General features: G+C 35.5%; 1 protein-coding gene across 2 annotated transcripts in view; it reads right to left on the bottom strand.

Annotated features, from left to right (window-relative positions):
* Positions 1 to 1829: 1829 nt before the first annotated feature.
* The window catches only part of hpse2 (heparanase 2), a 53901-nt gene continuing 34805 nt past the window's right edge, over positions 1830 to 20925 (bottom strand). Inside the window, exons 9-12 of one of the 2 annotated variants that reach the window (XM_034303174.2) lie at positions 20573 to 20687; positions 15030 to 15175; positions 12114 to 12260; positions 1830 to 6271 (exon numbers count right to left, since the gene is read on the bottom strand). In XM_034303174.2, coding sequence (XP_034159065.2) covers positions 6109 to 6271; positions 12114 to 12260; positions 15030 to 15175; positions 20573 to 20687 — 571 coding nt within the window. In that variant the 3' untranslated portion in view covers positions 1830 to 6108. The remainder of the gene's footprint in view (positions 6272 to 12113; positions 12261 to 15029; positions 15176 to 20572; positions 20688 to 20925) is intronic. The other variant, XM_026944420.3, reaches the window with a different exon arrangement.

Genomic DNA, 20925 nt, shown 5'->3' with positions numbered 1-20925 from the left:
GCTCTTTTAACAATGGACATTGTCACAAAGCAGCTTTACATTTATAAAATTTAATTTATATGTATTCCTAATGAGCAGCCCGAGGAGACAGTGGCAAGGAAAAACTCCCTGAGGCAACAAGAGAAAGAAACCTTGAGAGGAAGCAGACTCTAAAGGGAATCCTCATCTGGGTGACACCAGGTAGTACAATTAGCCTGTAAATAATTTCTTTTCTATAATTGTATATTGTGATAAGTGAAGTTTCCAATTAGCATGCCAGAAAATAAATACTGCTAATTTAAACTGTCTGAATTAACCCTGATGTCCCTACCCAAATTTACCCCAGTTATATATTAATTTCTTCATTTTTTTATCCAGATGATTATGAAGGTACTGCATGTGCTTTACATGCAGGCACAGCAGAAAGTAAAACACGGTCAACCAGATGAATCAGAGATTTAGGATTGTCTTTTTCTTGTGAAGAGTGATACTCACGCACAGGCCTACATGTAAAATATATGCTGAAGTTTATGTGTTTATAATTAAGAAACATGAAGTCTTTGTGAAACTGTATTGTAGCTTGCAGGGCTGTTTTCTTGTACACTGGTACAGCTGTCATAGCATTTTGAATGATCGTCGGTTAGGTTTAGGGAGCATTTGTGGTCGCTGTGTGTAAAAATATTTGGTAACCTTTAATCTAAAAGTAGCTGAAAGAGTACTGACTGATTATTTTATGTCTTTTGTAGTTTTTGACCTACCAAAACCACAAGCTCAGACCAAATTCATCAATGTGAAGCATGAACTTGTAGATTAAATTAGCCCTAATCTGTCAGTGGTTTAATTTTCAAAGGCATACTGCAACCCAAACATGGACCCATTTATCAATCTTTAGCAAAATGACTTTCCGTTTTCTGTGTGACATAAGTTCTTTTAAGCAAAATATAGAATTTGCAGTAATATGGAACAAAGTGTCAGCCAGAGCCTCCACACAAAAGAATAAATAATCCAAAAAAAAAAAAAAACAGATCTCTGTATTTATATATAAACAAACAAACACATAATAGCAATGCACCGGTAAATAAATACCAAAAAGCTAACTTTTATTAATAAATCCATACATACTTTACAGAAGTGTATTGCAGTGTAGTCACCATCAAAATATCCTCATGTTAGTTCACTAGGCCAGGAACTAAGAATACCATCAAGCTCTTCTTCTTCTTCTTCTTCTTCTTCTTGTTCTTCTTCTTCTTTTCTTTTGTTTTAAACAGATCAACTAAATGATGATTTAAGTAACTGGTGAAGAGGTAGATCTTTAGTTAAATAATAAAAATATTATTGTATGAGTTTCTCAGTTATTTTATTTATTAATGCTTCTTTCATGTTGGTAGACTTGGAGCTCCAAATTACACTGACTCATTACATTAAGTAATTATTTATTTGTTTATCTGATGGAGCAAATAATTAAAAAGTGGTAAATAAAATAAAATAATTATTAATAACACACCACATTAAATGGTCTACAGGATATATAAGAGTATGTAATTCTTTATAAGTAATGTACCACAATTTAGTACTCAGTAATTCTAATATATCTACTACTACTGCTACTATTAATAACTAATATCTTACTAACTATGTAGCCTAATAAATCAGCTAAGATAGATAGATAGATAGATAGATAGAAATGTATATTGCCTTCCAACTCATAGAATGTAATTTAATCCATGGTCAAATGTACTCTTGAGCTAATATGAAGGGATCTAGAATGAAACAAATCAAAATATCATCAAGAATTATTGTATCTACATAGAAAGACGTTATGTGCCAAATAAGTGTCAAAAGTAATACCATATTTTCAGAAGAAATATTAACACTTCGAGAGCTTCATTTGGGTTATTCCCTCACACCTGTAAGAATTTAAAATTGTTTGAACATTACCTAATCTATTTAGTGAGTCCTGAGACGACAACATTCCCATAAGCCTTATTTAAGCTGACTACTGTATACATAGTGTAAACAACATGAAATCCACCAGCTTAGAGAGGAGTGGGTCTGCATACTACAAATGGATCCAAAAATATAAACAGTTTCACAGTGGATTTGGTTACAGTTTGCATGGCTAAGAGGGCATAGTCACGCAAAGGTATGCTGACTGTGCGCAGGCCTCTTAGCTTAGATAAATTATAGCTGCATATATCTGCAATGCAAATTTCTAGTTTTGCAGGCTTCTTAATTAATCTGATAAAAAAGCAATTCTGTTTCATCATAAGATTAAAAAATATTCTTTTATTTTTGTTCAAACATAAAGCTTATCAAGAGGAATAGGTGTTTTGTTTTGTTTGCCATGGGCTTTGGTCTGTATATGCCATATGGTTCTGTGAAAGAAATGCTTTCCCCACCAGTTTCTTGTGAAGCTTCAATATTGTTCTGTAAACTATGCATGTTTTCATGGTTTTTTTAAACTTGGTGTTTACTCAGCAAGTTTCCTTGAAGTATGTCCCATGTTTTAAATGTGGATAAATATCTTTGAATGATAAAATATGCTCATAAAGGACTTCTGGGTAATGTCAGTATTTTGGGTCCTTACCAAACAAACCCAAGTGTGAATGATCTAGGTCTGTGTTTAGAAATGGACCAAGTTGACTCATTTAAGATGAACCATATGTGAAATAGAGAAGTTTTCTGATGTTCACAGTATAATAGAGATGATACTTGTGCTGTGTAAATACTGTGTAAATACTTTCCCCATTGATCCATCTGCATAAAGGGTTATTTATCTTGTTCTAAAGTGTGAAGATGTTGGAACATACAACAGAACTGAGACAAAACAGAAAATGTATTGAGTCTGAATGGAACTACTTTTTGCTATAAAAAATATCGCAGTGTCTGCACCCTTCTACGGTAGTATTAGAAGGGTCAGTTATCTTATGACTGTAACCCTGATCAGGATAAAGCAATTTCTGAAAATGAATGAATGAGTTATTTTTTGACTGTTATTGATTCTGGTTACCAAACAACTTTAAATAACCTGTCTGCTACTTAAAGGTGTTTCTCTTTAGAAAGAAAGATATAGAGATTGGTTCTTTCCTATTTGCCTATTACTCATAATCTCTTTTGAATGTCAACTTGCCTGTTTGCAAACGGACTCCATCGCTGACTGCTTTACACCCCTCTCCTGACAACGCAATGCTCTTCCATCTCACAACAAAAGTTTGCTTCCAGCTGCTGATTTGAGTTCTGAGAGACCTGGCAGGCCAAGTAGCCTTTGGGATCTGTCCAGTGTGAGGCCTGAACATGCCTGGTGCTCTTTGAAGCCTCCTCAGTTCAGCCTGACCTGACCCGACTGTCTTTGGTTTTCCATTCCCTTTTCCTGTCATAATTAATTTCTGCATTTCTTTTGTTTTTGGGCCCAGGTATAAATAATAATAATTAAAAAAATATCTTCCAATATCTTTAAACCTTGCATTTCTAAAGATGTGCTGCAACACTGCGCTCTGTTAACTCACAACCTAACCAGAAAACATTTATTTCCATTTTCCATTTTGCTTATTTGTCATTTTCTGTAATTTTCACTGGAGCTTCCACGCTGCGTGAAAAGTATGCAAGTGTGTATCATTCATTTATTCATTCATTCATTCATCCATTCATTCGCCAGTAACTGCCTTTCCCTGGTCAGGGTCACGGTGGATCCAGGAAACCCTGGATGCTTGGTGAGATTACACCATGGATGGAATGCCAGTCCATCTCAGGCACTGGCACGCACACACACATGGACACATACACTCACAATTACACACACACACACACACACACACACACACACACACACACACACACACACAGGAGGTGGGAGGAAACCAAAGAACATGGAGGAAAAACACACAGACATTGGGAGAACACGCAGAACTACACACAGACAGAAACCTGAGCTAAAAGGAACAAACCGCAGACCCTGGAGCTGTGAGGCTGCAATACTATACGCTGAACCACCATGCCAGCCTTAGATTTGCTTTTTTTTCTCCCACTGAGCCTCTGTCATAAATATATCATATATGCAGTTTAATAATTGGTAAGTATATTACTGGGAAGGTACAGTGTGCAGTAAAACCACATGCACTTCTAACAGACAAACTTCTAACAGATAAAAAAATATAAGTTACAACATATAATAAGATACAGACTTATTTGCTCAAAAAAATATAATACAGCTGATAGATTCTATAGTGTTATTTTACAAATATATATAATATATTGACAGTGATACCCATATATATATATTAAAAACTCACTGCGTAAACACTGCCTAAAAACTCAGTGCATAAAAACACTGCCTAAAAACACTGCTAGTTAGCTTTAATAATAAAAATCAAACTGAAGTTTAGTTCTACTGGAACAAAAGTACATTTTAAATTATTATTTTATTACTGTAAATATATTTAGGCAAATGATGTTCAAACATAGACATTTCACACAATAAAACAATGCTCTGACAAAAGAATAAAATATTAACAACTCCAAATAATCAGTAAACACATTCATAGAAGAAAGAAGCTATTTTACAACTTCAGGCACTGACCTTGCCTTGAGACAAACCCTTAGTAGTGAACCAGACTGTGTTAAGATTGTTTTTGTGCTATGTATCAGCCGAGTACTTATAGATGTTTACTTAAATACCAAGATGGAAATGACTGGAGGTTATCATCAAATAAAACTTCACTTCATATGATTAACAAGTATGCTTGAGCGAAAGAATATTTAATAACAGGATTCATACCATTTTACTTTTGTGCCTCTTATCAGCTAGTTACAAAACTGTTTGCAACCAGCACCCAGGAGTCTCTCAGCTCCAATTTGTGCATTATAATTAGATAATTTACCACTTAAAAGTTTATCGTCAGAATGTGAGGAAACTTAAAAGCATTATAGAGAAACAGTATGTACCTTTGCAGTCATTATGACAATTGCATTTCTTGGCTAAATATAAGTCCCTACTTGTGAAGGGCTCTCATATGCTTTATAAAATAAAAAAATGAAATAAATGATAAACAATTTATTGAACTAAAATATATACAAATATATATTTCTATAAATAATATATGTAAAGAAACAGCACACACCAAAACATCTAAGATAAACATATGTACACAGAATAATTATGCTCATATCTGTTACAAATAATTTGTTATTCATCAAGCTTAATATTCACCAAACGTCTAGCAGCACAAGGGATTGACTGTACATTTGTTTACACAATATACTCTATAAGGTAGTGCTGGGTACAGTTCGGAAAGAGATTTTTATCGAGCCTGAGATAGACGAAATCAGATGAAATAAACATTTACAGTGTTATGGCAGTGTACAATATGTGTGTCTGTTTGGATAACATGCACAGGTATAGAACCAATAATGTACAGTATGAAGGGAGGGAAGCAATAAATGAACTAAATAAAATGAGAGGATATTGTTACTCATTTCCTGAGCTAAATAAACATTAAATACACTTTCTTTTGTCACATTTGTAGTTCAGGGTTTATGTCCAGTTACCTATTTGGAAGAAAAATAATATTACTCTGCGCTAAACTGTTATCAAATAACTGGAATAATCAGAGCGGATAAAAGATTGAACTTTTTATGTTTATATAAGTCTACATGTTAAGGTGACAAGGATTTGTATGTTGTATTGAGAAAAAGAAGATTTGCCCATGGCTAAGTATTCATTTGCTGCAGGGAGTGAACTGTAATGTTCTCTACCACAGCATACCACATCTAGTATTACAACTAGTGTTCTACTATTTTATTTCTTTTTTACTTTTTATTTTTTTAGTTAATATTAGATTATCCTCAAGGATGACCAGCATTCCAATGACAAGGAGACATCTAGACCAAACAAACCCAGGGCACTGGATTGATTAAAGACAACTCCTCTTGACATCCCCCCAAAATACAAGAAACACTACAAACCAAAGTCAGCTGGATGCGGAGAAATGCAGGAGAATAATCAATGCTTTTTCAGAAACAGTGTTGGTCTTGTAGAGTGAAGAGAAGGGATATTTTTGAAAGAGATTCAGTGCAACCCTTGCTTACATGAAGGGCAGTTCCTTTTCAGTTGGATGAGAATCTGAATGTGTATTATCTGCGACAGGCATAGGCATTGATATTCTTGATGACATAAAAGCCGATGGAAACTGGGGGCATGAGTATTGTTCGTCCTGCTCTGAGTGTCCGTGGTTTCAGCTCAGGGAAAGTGTCACTGTCTAACATGACCAAATGTTCTCCATTCAGCTGCACAGACCTGCAGAGCACAGAGAGAGTGGGGGTCAAAATCTCAGCAGCTGATCCATGGAGGATTGCAGAAATCAGTCCAACCTTTATTCTCTGTCTGGTAAGAATAGAGACTTATGACTGACTAATGCATAAATGGCTAACAAATTATGACTGACTAATAAATAATAGCAATAGTACGGCAGAAAACATCACTAAAAATACAGTCAATACAGCAAGACTGTCAGTGGAGCAAATATCTCAATCTAGAAAACTATTCATACTGCAGTGAAGTGCTGTCATAGACCAAATACCACACCAATGATCAGGTAAAAATAAATACATAAATTATATATAATTATATAATTTTATATAAATATTATATATAATAATTATATATAATTTTTGTGTTCCTCCACTTGATGGCGCCACAGTTACACAATGCAACCTACGAACAAAAAGGCATGCAATACAAATAAATACATCCACTGATGATTATGATGCATGTTGATGATAATATTGTTTTTGTGTTAATTCTGGCTGTATTTCTGATTCTGTTTTAGGTAATTGCTACAATTTGAAAGGCCAAGTAACGTCAGATTTCTAAGCATGAATAGACCTCTATTTCTTTGCACATACACTGAAACCCACAGAATCAGACCTTTGTTTTTACCTACTTTCCTGCATCCTAGAAACTAACTAACTACAAGGTTAGTAAACAGTAAAATCAGACAATATCTAAAGAAGTAAACAGCATGGAGCTTTTTCATGTTCATTAGAGTATCAATATTCAAGCATGTCAGCTCCTCAGACAAAAAAGCAGTCGCATCCGCCAATAGCAGCACCATATTACACAATGTCAGTACATCTGGAGGAATGAAACTTGGGTCATCAGACTCTGAGGTTGCCTTTTGTGCTTCATGTCCAAGCAGAACACAACACTGACATTCCCACGTTCCAGTCTGAAGAGTGGAGGGTGTATAGGGTCAAATCTGTGTATGACTTGTTCAGTGAGCATGATAGAATGCTGGACATTTCGACTGGACTGCAAAATCACTAGATCTCAATCCCGTAGAAAACCTGGGATTATTTGGGCTATAATTTATAAGAACTCACAACACTGGTGGTGTTCTTACATGACAGAATTGGCACTGTTATTAAAGTGAAAGGAGGTGTAACCAATAATCTAAATTTTATACTGAGACAATTATTATTTATTTTTTTTTTACAAATTATAATGAATAAAAGTCAAACTATTAATAATAAATGAATAGATAGATAGATAGATAGATAGATAGATAGATAGATAGATAGATAAATAAAAGCTGTGATAGGCTATTAACAGATAAGAGATCGGTTTAAAAATCTCGTTCCACCTTGTGATACCACAGATTGAAGTGATCAGGAAGTTGGAATTGTTTTAATCCAGCATGTTGCCTGTGGGCCTGGAATCTCTCTAGAATACACTGCAGGTTGTGTGGTGATGCAGTGTGACACAGCTTGCTTCAGAAGCCATGCCAAAGAGCATTTGTTGATCTTCACAATCAAACTCCCTTGAGGATTTATACTCTCAAGTTGAAAGCAGAAAGGATAGGTATGTAAGCACACAGTATGCATCACTTAGGACCTAGACAGAGGATTGTTTTTGCATCTCCTTAAGATATGATATAAATTAAATTTAAGTGTCCTAATGGTTCCATATGCCTGAGCTAGAGGAGCTCCTGGCTACAGATGTAAGCATGTGAGTGAGAGAGACTGTCCTGACAAGACAAAACTCTGCAGGGCACTTAGCAAAATGGAGCCAAAAGTCTGCTCTTTCTACATTTTTGATCACATACCACAACCACAAGAGAAAAATGTACATAGGCATTTCTATATTTGCCTAACTCAGAGATGGAGAGATTATTAAACAGGAAATGGATAACTTAACATAACATAAGCAACACATCATCAGCACAGCATGTCTTTCCTGAAGTAGATCTGTCCATGTCCTCCCTAGTGCCATGCTTTATGCATTAAAGAAACATAGTTTATTATTTTTAGCATTTTTGTGCAACATCTCCTGGAGTTTTTGAAAAAAAAAAAAAATCTTTTTACCACAGCACCGCTGAATTCATGTGCATGTAATTGTTGATACGGTGTAAGGAGATTTTTGGAAGGAGTCACCAGTGTCAGCACTTTGTAACAGTCAGGGGAAAAGCTGTAACTTTAGGTCTTCAGGACAGATTTTTAACTTCAAGAGAAAAAAAAGAGAGACTGGAAAGGGAATGATTGTTTATTCGTAATCATAATGTAAGTGATAACAGGAGCTAACTTGTTTCACAGACTTTCCACAACATTAAATGTAACTATAAAAGAGAAAATATGATAAAAGATAGTTCCTAATTTAATAAATAAAAATTGTTAGTATTGGAAAATTGCTGTAGTATAAGAGAAAAAAAAACCACTTTTTTTTAGGACCTGATGTTATTGGAAAAACTTAACTTAGGGATGGCCTTCGACATTGTGTCACAAAGTGTTTTATTCCTTACATAGACTATACAGGGCATGATGCAAAAACAAAATTTTACACACACACACACACACACACACACATATATATATATATATATTATTCAGTTCATTACTTCAGTTCTTTACTTTTACATTACTTTAGTTCTGTGTAAGGTAACCTTTTCAGCAAAACTACTGCTGCTACTGTATATACTGAAAATCTGTTATAAATGCTAATGCTAAATATTAATATACTAAGTACACAACACATCCAATTCAACATACTACACATTCTATTTGGAATATTAATAGTTCTGTGAGAGCACAAGGAACTACTTATTGGCTGATAATCAGGTTAGACATTGTAGTGAAATTTATTATTTATTATTATTTATTATTATTTATTTGATAACTAAATAGAGGTGTCCAGTTAACGTCCAATAAGTTATTTGTTACACTGCGTAGTAATGAGAGTTGCAAAAGCACAGATATCTGATGATAACAGTTATATTTAGAAATTGTATCACGATGTTATTATACCACAATATCGATATTAATATACTTCCAAAAAATATCTGGGACAGAGATTTGCTAAAAAATAAATGTGTACCTTCTTGAAATGATAGATTTCCATCACATAATAAACATTACAAACACCTTTGCTGATTATATTATTGCCAGAAGTGCCAATAAATTTGAAAGGTCCTGCAAATTCAGTGCTTAAATTCATGGCTCTCATGCATGTTAATTTAGTATTCTACTCTTGGAGTACAGAAAACCCTACTTAACTACATTAACCTGGTTAATATTGTATGTCACTACATTATAGCTACATTAAAGTCTTAGCTACATTACAATATAGTAACTTTATGATACTGTACTCTGTAACTTTTTCTTTTATATAACCTCAAATATTCTTATTCATCCCAAACTACACCTGTTGCAGACAGTAGTTTGAACAAAAGTACCACGCTCGATTGAAAAGTTTATGATTCATCATAATTGTGAGGAACATTTTCCACAGAGAATATTACATAAATCAGCAGCTCTGTTACCCAAAAGAGAACATCTGTGAAGTCTAAATGACTAAATATCTGAGAGTGGTCAAGTGTAATCCCACAAAACGAACATTTGGCTGCATGCTTTACAGAGGATTTTAGCATTGGAATGTGTCATGAGTAACTTTATAGCCTCCCTGTATATGTTACACACTCAATTTGGACTGGGAGGTACTGATTCAGCCCATATGGACCATGGAGGTTTGCAAAAGAGATAAATACCCCATATATTTTGCCATTACTTACTACAGAGAAAAATGTGTTACAGGACAACTGAGTTAATTAGTATCATGACTACAGGTTTCAAACTGTCATGTTGCATCTAGGTATAAACATTGCACAGCTTTTACACTGAATGATTTCTGAAGACTGTAAGTATTGACACAGTCCAGTAATGGTATATGTGAGACTCAGGACTTTGTGAGAACTTTAAAGAAATTGCCATTCAGCTCTAATAACATTACAAATTTCCTAAACATTTTTCATATTTCCTTGACAAATATTATGGTAAATTGAGTATAGCTATTCAACATGGCAACTAATGTTTCAGTAGAATTAATTATTGTTATGTTTTCATAATGAACTGTATGATGGATTACAATGTTAGATATAATTAGTAGTGGGCTTTTGCAATTCTGCAGAATATTCCATTTTTATTTATCTTTGTGTTTTAACTGTGGAAAACCAAACCAAAATGTCAGGCTCTGGTTATTTCCTCAACATCTTCTATGGCTGCATTCTTCACTTTTGATTATTTTATCTGATCTGAAATCACTTAAAGAAATTTCACCACAACTGTCACTACAAAATAGATTTCTATACTACAGGAATTGCACTTGAATTCCAAAAAACAGGCTTAAGGTAGGGGGAACTTCCTGGATCCCTGCATCTCACATCCCCCAAACTGAGAAAACCAAACCGTTTAATCACTCATTAAACCATTACCAGGGACTGTACTAAGGGAAGTAACTTATCACTGCATCGTCAGTTTGTTTTCAGTTTCAATAAGCCAAGACACAGTTATTACACTAATCCAATTTTATGGTCAATTTTGATGGCAATGTTTTGTTCTTGGCTTCAAGGTAGTCCTAGAAATCACTTTCAGTATTTCCTGGACATTTACAGCATAGTAAGTGAAAGCACGTTTCAGATGCAATTTATCTTTTTTCCTTTCATTTTTTCCCTTTGGTAAATCTACAGAAATTGATGTGGAGTTTCCGTCTGTCAGGTCCACTGCCATTCATGATAAATGAGAGCAACTGTATTCACCCCATTCAGTTTCTGTAAGCTCTGAGTTAATACTAGATTATAATACTATATTAATAATATACTATATTAATAATACAATATTAACTATATTATATTAATACTACGTTACACTATATGGGACACAACTAAATATATAATGGGTATGTGATATAAACACAATGAAATTTAATCAAGCATAATGCCTCACAGAGAGAGAACCATTATCAGATTTGACAAAAGTTCACCAGTAAAATTTGTAGCTAAGTAATTTCAGTTTTAATAGCATTATAGTAACCAACAGTACACATAACCATGCAGTATGTTGATAATATTATTAAGCATATTATTATAAATAATGTTGTATAAAGGCTCTACAAAGAACTCTAACAAAATCAACATTAGACCATACTTTATATAAATAAATTAATAGATTTGCTTATGAAAATCAAAAAAAGAAACCAGATAAGGATATGGTCCTTTTCCTCTTCCATTTCTTAATTCAAGATTAGGCAAATGATCTTAATTAAATATTTGATATGATGGCAGAATGGGAACATAGTCCATATCATAGTCCATATTTGGATAGACTATACTGTATCTGTGTTGTTGTAACCCAGGTCCATCTCCTCCTCTTTTCCCTTGCTATTTAGTGTGTTAGGGCAATGTTGGTGAAAGGGGATCAGCCATTGGTGCAGCAGCTGAATATTTTGTCAGAAAACAATTAGCTCAGCTCTGTGTTTCTAGGATCTTCTTACAGACCACAGAGCGAGAGATATACAATATCACAACTAAGCTAAACTGTTTGATGAATAAACAAGAGATCTTGTGATCTGCCTAGACCTTCCCAGTCATGTTTATTAATATGCGAATGAGCTCATAATCCAAGATTACCGCATGGTAAGCTAATAAACAAAATTTTCAATAAGTTTGGTGGTTAAAAATAACCTTCATCCATTTCTGCAGTTTCTTTTAACAAGTTCAACATATAGTACATTCAAAACCACACATCACATGTATACTGTGCTCATAAATGCGTTTCCATGATTTTATGCAAATAAATGTTAATGCACTTACTTTGAATGAAGACCATCAGCTCCAAAGGGTTGTAACAGGTATTGGTGAACTGTTTTATTTCGTAATGTCCCAGCTAGCTTTATTTTCTTTCTCGACCGATGCAGGTTGATGATGTAGATGGTTATGGAGCCTCTGACATAATTGTGACTGCAGGGGATGACAACACAGAAGTAGACTAAGTGATGAAAGAATCATGCAGTGTCTTTAAACAATTACTTCTCCCCATAACAAAGCCAAAACAAACCCTCTACACATTTACCTTATTTTAATGGGCTAACATATTATTCTTACACAACTGTTCTTCTCATACAATCTATTGTAATCATTTTCATCAATACTTGTTGCATTTATCTGTACTTTCCACTTTAACATGTACAAAGCTCTGATGCAGCCAGAAAGACAAAGCTGTTTGAAGAGCTACACAAATCAGATATAATCTGCTCTGCTTTACTCAAACCTTAAACCTGTCTTTTATTTTGAGTATACAACCACATCAGGAAGTGTTTATACATAGGTAGAAGAGACCCTTACAAGGGCAAGAAAAGTGGATGCTGTTTTCTATCATAGTTAAGTATATAAACGCCTATAAAATAAGACTTGAGGGTTAACAGCTTTGCCTGTTGTATGAAAGAGTGCTTGTTGCAGTAACTATTCAACATCCAACATCCAACAAGAACTGCACTTGGATAACCGGGTTAAAACTACTTTGGGCCTTTGGGGATATTAGACAAAGATAACTATCTGGGAAAATGATAAAACAAACATAAGGTTAAATAAGGGCTCTAATGTAAAGGCAGGAACAACATTGCTGTAGTGAATAACACATGTTGCAAAGGAGCAAGTGAACAGGTCAGAGCTTGGCTTTTGTCAGACAAGCCTGTTAGTAATCTCTCTGCGTGCAACCAGCCTGGCCTCCCTTCCATGTGCGTCTTTACACCTTGGCATACAGTGAATAGAGCTAGTGGAACTAAAGTAAACTTGAAAAAGGCCAAGAAACAAAAGTAAAACAACCCACATTTGATATGGATGTGGTGTCTCAGTTTTACTAGACATTTGTAACTTAGGCAGAGATTTTCCAACCCGCTGCATTAGAGCAGACAAACAGATCGAGCAGTGATAAACACTGTTCAAGATTTTGAAACAATGTACGTTTCATGCATTTGCATAGGGGACATAAACATTTAACATTTTGTTTAATTTCAGCAAAATGGTTCAAGGGAAATATGGAGAGCACAAACCATATTGCGTCTGGTGCCAGCAAACTGGAAAAAAAGGACAGGGGCATGTTTTCAATAAGAATCCCTCTGTCTATCTATCTATCTATCTATCTATCTATCTATCTTTTGCTGAAAACCTTTATCCTATAATGAAACATTTCTATCCTGAGGGCAATGCCCGCATCCACAGGACTCAACAAATGGTTTGATGAGTATGAAAATGATGTAAATCATATGCTCTGGCCTTTGCAGTTATCAGATTTCAACTCAACTGAACACCTATAAAAGATTTTGGACCTACATGTTACATAGCACTCTACACTACCATCATCAAAACACCAACTTAGGGAAAATCTATTTGAAGAATCCCTTCAACACAGTTCCAGAGACTTGCAGAATCTGTGCTAAGGTACACTGATGCTGCTCTGGCAGCCTGTGGTGGCCCACATCTTACTGAGCCTACTAAGACACATTAGGTGTGGTTTTCCTTTAGTTTTTCCCATGTACATGTATATAAACTGTATGTACGCATATACGCATGTGTATGTTTGTGTGTGTGGGTTGGGGGATGGGGTTGGTGGATTTTTGTATACACACATGATGAGTTATCCAGTCACTACCAGAATGAAAATATGCTTTTATGACGTTTTGTTTTATGGCTTTTTCAATTCAGTCACTTTGGTACCATAAAAAGCAAAGTCACTTTGCTGCTCAAACAGATTGCAAGATAAATGCAATAAATCCCAAACTATACTAATGAGTATACATCAGTAAGATTATTATTAGTATTATTGCGAGCAGCATGAGCCTTTCATCTTTACACTGCTTTAGTCTGAAACAGTAATACAGTCTATGCCCTCAGGTTACCTCTTGGTATCTGATATATACTGTACATCCTTCCTCCAACAATTTCATGCCCATAAAACAGCATCCTTAGGCCTCCTATAATCTAACAGACCAATCAGTGACACTTTATTGTACTTTACTGTACACACTGACATTATGATGATGTTCATCATAGTGATACTGGGGGATTGCAGAACCATAAAAAACCACATTACTGTTTTTCATATAGTTTATCATATTAAATAGATGAGAGAACAAGAAGCTCGGGCGGAGGAGGAGAGGGGAGGAGGTGTGTAACTGAGCTGAGACAGGAGGAGGACTGTGGTCAGTAAGCCTACACTGCTGCTGACAAGCTAGCAAGCCCTATGTACATCATCCTAGAGTAAATGATAACCATCAAAGGGGATGGTGGCATTTTTTATCTGTTCTAGAGACAGACCCTCCTATTGTCCTAATACTGGGATGCTTGGATAAAGGCTTCTACTTCCTTTCATCAACTCAGTGACAGTAGAAAAGGCCCCTGCATATTTGATAATTGATACTTGTTAAATTTTATGGGCAGTCATTCTGAAAAAGAGGGTGTCTGGAGCCAGTAATTTATGTGCTTGAGCATAAGCAGATATGAAGTACAGTGTAAACCACTATGGGCTGTGTTCTCAAATAACTGAGGCTTTGGTCTATGGGGGAAACAAACATACATCACTCACACACTAAAATTTGATGGAGGGAATACTTAAGGGTTGACCGATCCAACTGCTTTGGTATAAATATGGAGCGTATAGTGTTAAAAATCTGACAAAAAATTTCCAATAAATTCTGTAAGCACTTCTAAGGGACACAGTAGTAAACCTACTTGGTAAAGCTTGTACAGTGTGCGTAGATGCGTAACTTGTCTCGGATCACTTTCCCTGGACGTGGCTTCCTTTGGAGCCCAGCAACTTGCACTGCCAACACCCTGGGACCCACCAAATGCTTAAAGAGCAGAGACAGCCAGTAATCCTACAACAACAACATACAAATATACCACATGTTACAAAAAATGACCTACTGACTTGTTTGTACAGGAACCAGCACGTCAACACACATGTTAGGTTAATATATGCTGCTCTATTAGAAGAAGGTCAACATTTAAGATGAAAAGTGATTCTTATGCAGGATGATTCTGGTTCAAATACAAAGAAAGGACACTGTGTTTATTTGGCTGCAGGTGGCAAGCTATTCATCCTAGTGTATTTCAAATCTGAAAGAAAATTAGTGTGGCAAGATTGACATATTCGCCGGAAATTAGAGATGAAAAGTGTGAAAAACAAATAGAGAGTCACAGCTGTAGTGTGCCTTTCTCATATTAGCCTCCTCTGCTGGAGGGACTGAAGGAGATGTGTGCTCTTTTATCCTGTGGTTAAACAAGCCCACCCATGCCTCAGCCTTTTATTGAAAGAGACATTTTCTTGGACGGCCAATTGGAGAAATATCACTACAGATATTGTTTGGAAGCTTTTCCTTTTATAAGCATGGAACAACAAAGAAGAGAAGCATTTCTCTTTTGACGACAACAAAATGCTTGACTGAATTCAAGGCAATATGATGAACATTTGCTATTCATGTCATGTCATGTCAAAGACGACAACTAAATGCACCTTTGTACTTTCCTGTGAATATATAACACTGTAAACAAAAGATCAAGGAACATGTTCTTCACAAATCTAATATTGTACAATGTACTAGCTGTTAAAGGAACTTAGCACTTTGTTAGTGAGTGATGATGAAATTCATCTAATTAGGTCTAATATAACAAATATAAATATAACAATATAAATAAATATAATATAACAATATAATAAATATAACAAATATAAAATTCACATATAGTACTTGTGTACCATGGATGCTAACAGAGGTCCGCTTTAATCACTTTCGCAACAGTTTGAATAGAAGGAATGTCATGTGCCTCTTGTCAACATCATAGCCAAATATGATATGCTCCTATAAATGCGTTTTGTATTTGAGAGTTGAACACACTGAGCAATAATTAAAAAATATATACAAACAGGCTAAGAATGGTGTAAATTGAACCATCACTGTCAGTGACTGTCTTGACAATTGTCCTTAAAAATTCTCATTACTTTTCAATTTCAACACCTAATTGAAAGAATTCAGAGCAGAATATGTGAATCAGGAAGTTCCCATGCAATCCTGCATATGGGATCATTTAAAGGCTCCTTTTTCAGGGAAACATTAACTTAATTTGCTCCGGCAGCAAGTACTGTATAGGATCTGCTATGGCTAGCAGGGCAAAAGTTAGTCTTAGCAGTAGGACAGTCTCTCTGTGCTCCACATACAGTATATACTACTCACAATAAATAAATAAATAAATATGTATGTATATATATATATATATATATATATATATATATATATATATATATATATATATATGTATACTGTATATGGTGCAATAGTATCATTGCCGCCTCACAACTCCAGGGTCCCTGGTGCAACTCTGAGCTGGCTGTGCAGAGTTTCTGTGCATACTCTCCCCAAAGGTTTCTTCCAGGTTCTCTGGTTTCCTTTCACCTTCCAAAAGCAGTGTGGTAGGTGAATTGACTACTCTAAACATCCATAGGTATGAATGAATGTGTGCATGTGTGTGTACATCGTGCCCTGTGATGTATCGGCATCCCATCCAGGGTATATTCCTGCCTCTCAGCGTGGAATTGGCTCTGGATTCACCCTAAAGAAAAGCAGTTACTGCACATTTATATGTTATGATTCTTGGAAAGATGGATGACCAGATGGCTGCACTTGTCCGCCAGTGGGCATCAGGAGTGTGGAAGGTGTGTTGGACAGCGATTCCCAGCACTATGGTACTAATAAACCTCAGGAATGCCTACACCGAGCCAGCCTTTCCTATAGACAGACCTGTGGTATATTTGTGTGCAGTGACTGGATTCATAATATTTCTCAGCTGTCAAAAAGTCATTAAGTTTTATATCCATTAAAATAAAAAATTATAGTATTTATGAAGTGGGGACATGAATGTGCTCTAAAATTCTGGACAATACTACTGCTGTAATATACAGTAAATAAATGCAGTGCAATAATTGAAAAGTCTCCATCCTGCATACAGTACACTTTATTTAAAGACTCATTCATTTATTTGTTCATTCATTCATTCATTCATTCATTCATTCATTCATCTTCAGTAAATACTTTATCCTGGTCAGGATCATGGTGGATCTGGAACCTATCCCGGTAACACTGGATGCAAAGCGGGAGAATTCACCCAGATGGGACGCTAGTCCATTGCAGGGCACCATGCACCCTTTCACACTTAAGGACAATTTAGCGTAGCCAGTCTGCCTAACTGCATGTTGTCAGACAGTGGAAGGAAACTGAAGAACTCAGAGGAATCCCACATAAACACTGGGAGAACATGTGATCCTCCACACAGACAGTAACCTGAGCTCAGGATCAAACCAGAGACCCTGGAGCTGTGAGGCAGCAATGCTCCTTTAACATTAACATTAACAAAGGATAAACTTCAGCATTAAAATCATCTGTAATGTTACGAAGTATCACATTACATCACATATTAATTGGTGTTTGTCTTACTGGTAACTAAGTACACCTGCATTGACTAATGTTTATTCAATCCATGACTAAAGTTTAGTCCACATAAATGATCAAAATTAAATTATAGCATTTAACTAGATATTGAATACTAATTAAACTCTGGTCTTTAGGTATCAATACTGGAACTTGTTATTAAGCCTTTTGCCAGTTAATGACAAATGTGTTAATTAAGGCTTTTGGTTCATATTGGCCATTGTGTACCGAATTTTACTCACTGATGGTTAATGCAGCAGTAAATGCAGATGTTGATTTTTGGGCTTTTTAAAAAAATCATCATTAATTAATACAAATGTTAGCTACTTTGTAAATGTAAATTATATTTTAATTATATAAGGGAATCTTAATTTAAAGCATTACCCAATTCTCAACAATTCACCCAACTGTATATGTACGAAAAGTTAGTAATTACATTTCCAGATGAAATGACACATGACTAAATCCTGAACAATCTGACCTATTACCAGATATCTTAGTATTAATAAGTCCCACTGATGACAGATTGTGACAACAGTTACCTCACATACTTTACATCATTTTATAGCCAAAAGAATACAGAGAAAATGAGAAACTGAAGAGAGTAGAAAGGCAAAATGGAAAACGGTTGGCTAAGGGACTTGGAAGAGGAGGTCAGTGTTTTTTGGGGTTGGATAGAGAAGGATGGGGAGGGAAATATCCTGGACTAGCACTGCAGGACTGACTAAATGATTAAAGAGAGTGCGTCTGGACATAAATTTCTCTACAGGCCGACAGGTTGGGCCTGTTGCGAATTCTCACAGTGGGAAGTCTGGCAGTCACCACAGACACCCAGCTATGTTTAAAGCATTGTGATCGCAGCAGGAGGTGGCTCTTCCCAGCAACGACCGGAGATATTGAACCAAGAGAAGGAAAATGACTTTCCAACGAGCAAAAATGAAGATGATTTGATGAAAGTCGAGCCTGAGAACAAATTTATATTGGATGTATAAACGAACTTGTGTACAATTTTGAAGGATGATCATGTATAGATGGACTTGATTAGGATAACTTGGAATATTACAAGTGTTCCTGTGGAGAGGCTGACAGATTGTACTTCAGAACCTCATCCAGACTGGGACATAGCTTTTGAATTAGACATTTACATACAATATTTTTGAATCTAGAGCAAAATGTGTGTTTTCCATTCATTTATTCTTTGCCTTTCACTTTTTGCCTTATTTAAGATAACCTATATCGCCTATTAATACATAATTTGAAAAGTGACAGACTAGCTTGAGTTGATCAAGAGTTGGTGCTGCTGCCATGATAGTGGCCTATTAAAAAGAACCTGCACTAATTCCTTATTCTGACATAAAGCTGCACTGTATTAGGTTAAGCTGCAGCACAACTATTATGAAAGGTGAGATAGTCTCATCCTGAGCCAGTCAGTCCAGATGCTTCCTGTTTTATGTTTTTTTCTATTCTTTTTTGCCATTTTGAATCAAAGTTTCTTCAAGACACACTTTCATATTTGTATTTTCCTACCAACAATACTACAGTGTTAAATGAAACTCAAATCCTTCTCCTGATTTCCAGCATTTACTATCATTGATATTCAATAGTAAAAATCGTACAGTGAAATCATTATTACTGTGAATTCTACTTCAAAATATCTTTTAGGCTTTATGCTATAGTCAAAACAAAAGAGAAGGAAAAATAATAACATGAAAGCCCTTCCTTACTATTTTGGGACTGTTCAAACACATCTATATAAAACAGTTGAGTGATGAAGCAAAGGAAAGAAGGAAAAGTCACCATAAAAGAAATGGGCTTTTGCCCTAAGGCATTGTACTTATGGCACTACAATTCTCTGAGCCTTTTAAGCTGTTTTATAGGCAAGGCACAGTAGGAGTTCACAAAATAAAATTGAATTTTAATTGAAGTCTTCTGTTTGCTCTGTCTACGAGGCTCACCACTAGAAAATGTGCAAGACTGAGGTACACAGTACGGTAGCTAGAGCCGGTCTGACCTGCTAACATAAAGGAGCTGTATGTCGTTGTATTTGCAACCTGTGGAGTGGTCCAGGCTCAGGTTGCATGTCTGTTAGTATCTCGCAGTTCCACACACACACACACACACACACACAGTGAAGCAGACATGTTTAGGGGGCAATGGTGGGGGCAGGTGGCACTGTCCTGGGGTATTTGACAGAGGGTTAGAGTTTCAGTGCACCTCACATCAGCTGCCCAGTATTCAACACCATTAAACACCTTTCATCTTGGCTAATAGGTCCCACGGGAAAAGGCTGCAAAGTGTCTAGGCATCAGACTGAAAAGGAACTGTCTCACACACTCAGCTCATGTGACTGAAAGGGTTTCACAAGGCACAGAGTATAGCTTCAGGGTCTCTAACCATTATTAACATTGCACTAATTTGTTTACCCTAAAAGCAGAGGTTCTCCATTTTTTATACTAGGAAATATTTTCCGTATTTGCCTGTCTAGGTAAGACAGAAAAATAACAAAATAATCAGTTGGTTATAATACTTGCTACACAGAAATATATCCAATGTTGAATAAGCTTTTATAATGCCAATATGTGTCCACCTGTATTGTAGTTATTATACTGTGTATTCTGTATATGACATTCAGGCAATCAAACTTCATCTGAATTATTGCAATCATATTGAACAGACATAATGATTTTTGTCATAATTTAAACATCAGATAAAGAAATTTGTTATTTGCTTACTGTGTATGTATTATGATATAATGTACATTTGTGAAACAATGATTAAGTTTTAACTTACAGGTAGAGGATTGAATTGTTGGTCCACTAGATGACTGTAACCATAGTCAAAAAAAGAGTGTCGAAGTACTACATCAATTCCTTGCATTGCAGAAATGCCAAGAGTGTTTAGCCACCTAAGAAAAAAAAGAATATCACTCAGTACACACACCATAATATATAAAACACAGGATTTCCCATAAGTCCAGCATCACAGGGTTACTGCATATTTTTATATTTATTAAAATATAAAATAATAATAAAAAAATTTCAAATAACTGTACTTATAGCAATTTGTGTATTGAAAAACAAGTAGAACTTAACACCAATGGCATCAATGGGGATGCCTCAACCACAAGTCTTACTTGTGGTTAC

The sequence above is a fragment of the Pangasianodon hypophthalmus genome, chromosome 3, assembly GCF_027358585.1.
Source record: "Pangasianodon hypophthalmus isolate fPanHyp1 chromosome 3, fPanHyp1.pri, whole genome shotgun sequence".
NCBI classification, from domain to species: domain Eukaryota; kingdom Metazoa; phylum Chordata; class Actinopteri; order Siluriformes; family Pangasiidae; genus Pangasianodon; species Pangasianodon hypophthalmus.
The sequence above is the reverse complement of the archived record's forward strand: the minus strand, read 5'-3'. Positions and strand labels throughout refer to the sequence as shown.